The sequence below is a fragment of the Chenopodium album genome, chromosome 13, assembly GCF_948465745.1.
Source record: "Chenopodium album chromosome 13, dcCheAlbu1.1, whole genome shotgun sequence".
Lineage (NCBI taxonomy): Eukaryota > Viridiplantae > Streptophyta > Magnoliopsida > Caryophyllales > Amaranthaceae > Chenopodium > Chenopodium album.
Genome location: NC_137846.1, coordinates 51,505,120 through 51,513,119, shown reverse-complemented (window position 1 = coordinate 51,513,119; position 8,000 = coordinate 51,505,120). Strand labels below are relative to the sequence as shown.

General features: G+C 30.1%; 1 protein-coding gene across 1 annotated transcript; it reads right to left on the bottom strand.

Annotated features, from left to right (window-relative positions):
• Positions 1-685: 685 nt before the first annotated feature.
• On the bottom strand, positions 686-8,000 carry LOC145575702 (uncharacterized protein At4g26485-like). The gene is made up of 5 exons (XM_081633523.1): positions 7,997-8,000; positions 6,220-6,253; positions 1,474-1,742; positions 1,064-1,256; positions 686-959 (listed from the first exon to the last, which is right to left on the bottom strand). The coding sequence occupies exons 1-5, from the start codon at positions 7,998-8,000 to the stop codon at positions 686-688; spliced, it is 774 nt and encodes a 257-aa protein (XP_081489649.1).

Here is an 8,000-nt window from a genome sequence, read left to right as displayed (position 1 = left end):
CCAAAATTCAATATTTTTGTTTTACATTAGTGGTCCTGACTGAGATGGCTTAACCTGATGAAGAATGATGTAGGCCTGGAGGAAATGATAATAGAATCATGGAATTTAATTTGCAGGAATTTTAGGATCAAAATGAGGCTTAAAATGTTGTTAGGACCAAAAATATTTTGTGAATATAATTGCAACCATTTGGGCATAATTTATGAGATATTAAAAATTCAAAAGTTGCACATAATATTTTACAACTTACCTCATTGGTAAGACTCTCAATAATATTAGGTACCTCCCTAAGGTACTTGGGTCTGCGGTTATTAGAGGAATTAATCGGAATCACTATTTCCACAACTAAACCCAAGAGAGGCGCTCTAAGATTCACTAACTCGAGCTCAACTCCAATGGCATGTCGCAATTTTGGAATGCAAATCATGAAATAACCCTGATTATGAAAAAAAAAAAAATTATGCCTATTATAAGCATATCAAAGTTGTACCAAATTTATTCCCACCAAACACCCCATAATATCATTATGTAATAAGATATGAAATCAAGCTAAGTGATACCATTACCAATCTAGCTACTAGCTAGTTCATTCAGTTGATTGATTACACCAATGTTATTCTTGCGACACATACGTTAGCTTAGGCGTGCAAAATAGAAAGCATACTACTTCTAGCTAAATTAGGATTCATTTAGAAGACAGAGCAAACTTGTAGGTTTTGCTGGGATTACAATCAAAGTCCTTATCGCCTCCAAAACCATACTTGGTGTGATAGCCAGGGTACTTGCTCACTCTGAACTTGATTTCTTGAATTAGATTTAGTCCTTGATCACTTCCGATTTTCGGGATATCCCATTTTAGATACATTCCATTCGATTTCGAGGTAATGTGTATCTCACCATCTTCCTTGATCATCTTCTTTTCATTTCTTATGAAACCCCTTACAAGTTTTTTATGTGTACTGCAAAATAAAAATAAGAAATATATCTTGGCTAATTAAAAAAAATAAAAACTCTTAATGTTGTAGATATGATAGAAAAGAAAATACTTGCTCTAGTTCCTCACCGTATATCATCATCATCTTTACCAAATTTCCCACTGTGTGGAAAATTGTAAATGATACGATCAAATACCAAGCTGTCAAGGAGAGGATGTTTTGCCATTTTCATGGCGTCGACATCGTGAAGGACCGTGCTACCTCGAGTCACCAGCTCTGCCTTGTTGCTGATGAACTTCCCATAGTTTTTGATTAAAAAGTCTGTTAACATATTCACAAGATTACTAGGGGAAAAAAAAAGTCACATTTTTGTAATTTAAGACTACACATAAATATGATTGTAAAAAAAATATGATCAAATTTGACCACTAAAAACGAATATATTAAGATTATTTAGAAATGAAGGACTACTTAATTATTCAAGGTTAAAATGTTTTTATAACGGTCAAGCTAGTACGTAACTTAGTAAGGTACGTACCTTCCGAGTTGAGCGAAGTGGCGGTAATGTTAGTAGCATCACCGAAAGCAACGGCCAAACAAACCGAGAAAGAGAAATCGCCCTCGCCGACGAGTAGTATCCTTTGAGCGCTGCTGTATTGCCCTATTTTCCTAACACTAATCAACACAACATGACTAATTGTAGTAGTAACGTTTTTTTCCAAGACAGCTGGTATAACTTGGTCAACATGATCTTTGATTACTTGTTTTTTATATGTCTTCTTTTTCTTAGCATGCTCTTCATGAGAACTGCTCAAATCAACCACAATGTGCGAGTTGTTTGATTGATCCAAGTTGTCCTCGTGATTTTGGATTGTATCGATCGGAGTCGAACAACCCGAGATCAATTGAACGTCGTCTGGCTTTGTTGTTGGTTCTCATCATCAAGAGATAATTTTTGATAATTGGCCTTATGATTATCTGATTTTGGTGCTTTATTTTTTGGCTTTCTACAAATCTTCCTCCATAAGTTGGACAAGATTTGACCCATTTTTTTTTTGTATAATACTCTTATTAGAAGATGTGAGAAAATGTTTGGTAATTGAGCAATTGATTGGGTTCCATTTTATACATAAGATTACCGCTTTAAAAGTACTTAGCTTTTAATTTAAGAAGTTAATTGGAATCTGAAAGGATGTTTAAGTTTCCGAGGAAAAGGAGGTTGGATTAACAATTTTTATAGAGAAATTAAAAGAGTACATAGAATTATGATAAGAGAATAATAAACAAACTAATAAATGAAGGTGAATTTATCTAGTTCCATGCAAAGTGCAATGACTGGAATGGAAGACAAATTTTATTTTTTATTTTTTATTTTTTAATAATTACCCGTACTAACCTTTGATATTCACTAACAAAACTCAAAAATATCTACTGTACTAGTTTAGAACCCGTGCTATGCACGGTTTTACAGTACAATAATACTTTCATTATTCGTTTATTAAAAATATATAAAACGAAATCATTGTTAGTTAAAAAAAAAACATAAACATAAAAAATGTATAATAAACATTATATATATAGTAAGAGCAATGTGATCTAGAGAAGGAATTGAAGGAGTATGGTGTAATAATATTTTTTGTATTCGTAATATTAAAGCATGCTCTTATTCTCAATTAAGTAGTATTATATAATATCACGTAACATTTTTTATTCTTTACTACACTTTTTAATTTCCTTCCCTTAATATAAGACTAAAACTTAACAAACTTCTTTCAATAACAAAAAAAAAAAAAAAAAAAAAAAAAAAGTAATAACAAACTTTTTATGAGGTAATGACACGTGTACATTGAGGATAATTATGGGATTACTTTAGTATATAGTATAGATGATATATCTATACTCCATATCTATATCTATCTACTCTGATCCGTATAATATACTATACTGTATAATTTATAGTCTATAATTTTATATTTATACTTATTATTATCTATATTTTTTTATATTTATTTAGTATTATTATTTTATTATTATCTATACTTTATATTTGTTACTCGTACACATTAAAAAAACATTCCTAAAACAAAATATGTGCCACGTGCCTTCTTTTTTAAGCACGACCAACAAGTTTTAAGTTACAAGTCTTACTATTTTTTTTTTTTTTTGAAGAAAAGTCTTACCATCTTAGGTATTCATTTTTTGTGCTTTTCTATCAACCAAAAAATATATAGTTATATTGTAAACACTTAGTATATAGTTAAGTTGGATTAGATAATAAGTGTTTACAAATTTTTTTTAAGTCATGAATTTTTAAGATGATCATCAATACACTAACAAAAACACAGTCAAACATGATTATCAAACTAAATAAGTACAAATTATTCAGCATCCCGGGGCATCGTTCGGGCTACACATTATTTATATATATTGATAAACGTTCTTATATAAATGTTTATGTGTTACGTAGATCTATCGTGTCACGTCATAAAAACATCCTGCAAGTTTCGAACACTAAACCTTATGGATATATGTTAGAGATATGAGATATCGGAAAATATATGTGTGATATATTTTCTGTACGTATCTTATTATGAAAATAATATATTTAGATTTATTTATGTTAAGATAATATTTAGCGAATATATCATTAGGATATATGGTATATCTTATAGGAAGATTGTTTCCTATCTTATGAGCGTAGGTTTTGGATCCTATTGATGAATAATAATCAAGTAATACAAAGCCATTCTATTCTATTTTTCTCTCTAATTTGTCAATATAAGATCATATTTCTTACCATATTAATATGTCTTATATATACACATAAATAAATTAAATACTTGAAAATAATAATTCACAAATTATTATATGTGGTTGGCCACACTGTGTGGTCGGGGTTACTTAAGTTACTCGGTTAGTTTGGGATTACTCGAGTTACTCGGTGGTTACTTGAGAGGTTCGATCAGGGTTATTCGGTTAGGGGTTACTTGAAGGGTTACTCGATGTGGAATAACTCGAATAACCGTAACCACACGGTGTGGCCAGCCACACAGAAAAATCTCCAATAATAATAATATTAATAGTACATATCTTCTTTCATAATATTTACAACTTTTGAATATTTTATTTCTCACGAATAATACCAAAAAGTTGCAAATAATAATAATAATAATAATGAAAAATTGTCGGGAAATACTCGCTGAATTGGCCAATGTGTGAACAAGTACTTGCTAAAAAGGCGTATCAAAAAATTACCCCCAATTCCCCAAAATTTAAAAAGTTTGAGTAGCTCTACATTTTTCAATTTCGGGCAACTAATTATGACAAGTGGGACCCATTTGTTATTTCATCTTGAATTCTTGATGGTAACCTTTCATGATCACATCTTGATGGCAATATACTTACTGATTTGTAAAAGTACGTTATGTATTCGAATGGATCATATATATCAAATCATCATGCAATGCATGCTTTTTGTATGAGTTAAAGCAAACATAGAATTCTATGAAAAATGTTGGTGAGTTTATTGATTTGATTAAGAAATTCTACTAGATTATGCTACTCTGAATGAAGTCTGTTGCGAATGATCAAGTTAGACAACTCTGAGATGGATTATGGAAGATTACTTTGCTCAATTGAATTGGTTGGATGTGTATGTAATCTTTCATTGTGTGATGCTATTGGGTTAACGGCAGCCTCAAACACCAAACCCTACCGGCCAATCCCCTCTCACCTGACCCCCTCACTGCACACCAAAACCCAACTGACCCCAAACCCCACCACCCTAATTCAGCTGAGAATTTAAGCTGACGATGGTGGGGGGTTCTTTTTCGTCGGCGGGGAAGGGTAGGGCTGTTCATCGGTCCAAGACCGGACCGACCCGGATTGGACCGAAGAACGAATTAGAATTTTAAGAACCGAAAACTGGACCGATTAAGCTGGGACCGAACCGGACCGGACCGAAAGAATCGGTCTAAAACCTGAACCGGACCGTTTTGAACCAAAGAAATTTTTTTAAAAGAATTCTAAATTTTTAATAAAGTTATGAAAAACACGAAAAAAGTAAAGGAAAAACTATATTTTAACGTCTCTTTTTGTATGTTTAGTACAAAAAAGCTTATAAAATTAAAGTATTCTAAACTTATTAACAATAACCTTAACCATTATTTAAGGTTTCACGCATATTTTTAATCAAAAAATTGGTCCGGTCCAAGACCGGTTTTTATAGGATTTTGAATCGGACCTGAAAAATAAATTTCAAGACCCAAAGACTGGACCGATTGATTCAGTCCGGGGTTGTCTGATCCATTTTTTCAGTCCGGACCGATTTATGAACACCCTTAGGGAAGGGGTATTGGCCTACTGTAAGGGGTGGGGGCAGCTCTCTGACGGGGAAGTTTTTTTTAATTATTAAAAGTAAATAAACACTAATTAAAAGGTAACACGTGGTAAGTTACCTTTTAAATTCGGTTACCAATTTGATAAATCGGTCAACAGATTATTTTGAGCACAATAGCTAAAAATAGGGTAAAAATTTCAAAATTTCAAAATGTGGAATTGTTTTGAAAAAAGTGTCAAAAATAAGATTAGTCATTTCAATTTTTCCAAATTAAAATTCTCCTCAAAAATAAATTAGGGTTCTTCCCAAATTCCTCTTAATTTATCCTTAATTCTTCTCTAGATTTTTCACTTAATCGCCCTACTTCGGTTGTGTTTTCGAATAAGATTTATCACGAAACTTTTCAGAAACCTTAAAGTGGGGAAATTCCCTGTTTCTCGATATGAGAAACAGAGTTTGTTTCTCATAAGGGCAATAACGGAAATTTACCCTGTATAAGTCATGTGCTGGAATTTCCCATGTATTACTTGGATTGCCAGTTGTATTACAGGGCTACATATCACTTTTGACGGCGTTAAACTACCAATTATTGGTTCGTGGAGGCGGATGTACCATGCGTATGGTGCATCCGTTCCAAAAAAAATGGAAAGAACATTGTATAGAGATGTAAAGAACATTTAGCTAAAATGAAAAGAACATTTAGTTAAGGTGAAAAGAACATGTTATACAATTGTAAAGATTAAAGAAATGAACATAACACTATCTTGTAAATAACATCATCTTCAACCTTTGTCACATTATTCTCAAATTCAACATATATATCCAGATTCATCAAATTTTAAAAAGGAAAATAAACAATGAATTTTATGATTACAAAATATTCTAATTCAAATATAAAGTAACACAATTAAAGAAAAATAAATACAAAATTTCATTCAAACTTACCTTCGATCTTTGATTAACAAATCCACATATTCACCTTCATTAAAAATCACTCCATTAACAAAACAATGATTAAAAGCACCACGAAACTCGATCTAAATGTGCAGCCGTCGTCTTCTATCGGAAGAATTTCTTTTTCTCTATAAATTTCCTATTTCTCTCTCTAAGATTTTTATTCCTCTCCCTAAAAAATTCAAAAAAATGAAATTAAATATGAGGAAATATACAAATTTATAAATTGAGATTGGGAAATAATTACCAAAACTCTTCAATTATGGAACAAATAATTCATTTAAAGATTGAAAAGCTAGATGTTCTTTAAAAAAATACTGTTATGTTCTTTCTTTTTTTTTTTTTTTTGTTGAATAAAAATAATATTCATTACATTATATTATCATGCTCTTTATTAATATTACGGATGTTCTTTAAATATAAACAAAGAACGTAAAGCTGGATGTTTTTTAACAAAATAGTTATATGTTCTTTTACAAAACAACTATATGTTTATTACAAAACAACCATATGTAATGTTCTTTACAAAATAACTATATGTTCTTTATTGAACAACTATATGTTCATTCCGCCTTTTTTTAAAGAAAATCGGATGCACGGAGCATGGTGCATCCGCCTCCACCATAAAAATAAACTACAACGTTTATGCATTCTTAATTTTTTTTTTAAAAAAATAGAAGAATTGGGTTTTGAAGGTTGAAAAAAATAGAGGAGCTAGAATTCACCCATGAAATTTTTTCTGCGGAGGCGGATGCACCATGCTTGGTGCATCCGGTTTTCTTTAAAAAAAAGGCAGAATGAACATTTAGTTGTTCAGTAAAGAACATATAGTTGATTTGTAAAGAACATATAGCTCTTTTATAAAGAACATCTAGTTTTATATGCTTTTTTTGTAAATCTAAAGAACATTTGTGATATTAGTAAAGAACATGATAATATTAAAGAACATTATTCATATAGTAAATGTACATTTGGTATAAATGATCATGTATATATATATAAAAAGTACATTTTACTGTATTATAATGTATATTGTATTATATTCTAATGAACATATATGTTATAATGTTGATTACATGTTTAATGTACATTGTATTATTTGCATCATGTAAGTATATGAAAAAAGAACATTTTACTGTATTTTAATGTACATTGTATTATTTGAATCTACAACTTTTTCTAAAATTGTCTATTTGCTTGCTTCCTTCTTCCAAAATGTATTAATCGGTCGATCTTTTTCAGGAAACTTCATTTTATTTCTCATTGCAACAACAAAATAACATCAAAATCGCAATTAATTCCCAATAAAATCAAATATTACAATTTTCAATCAAATTTATAAAAGACAAACTCTCAAACTCAAAATAAACAAGTATGAATGTCAAATAAACAAGTATGAATGTCGAATTTGGTCTTACCTTTCGTTTTTATTTGTCATCTTGAACAATTTTGGACTCAAAATTTCGAATTTCTTGAAATTTTGTTTGAGGTTGAGGAATTTAAATGGGTTTGAAGTTTTGTTTGGAGAGAGAAAGTAAACTTTTGGTAAAAAAAATTGAAATGATTTGTAATTAATGTATGGTAAAAAAAAATTAATTATAGTACTATTTATCTATTTCATTATACAAAAGAAATAATTATATTATTATACAAAAATAATGTACAAAATTGTTGCACAAAAATCTAATGTACATTATAAATGAACATTATGTTTTTTTATGTATATGTCCATGTACATTATAAATGAATACTACGTTCTTTTATATACCCAT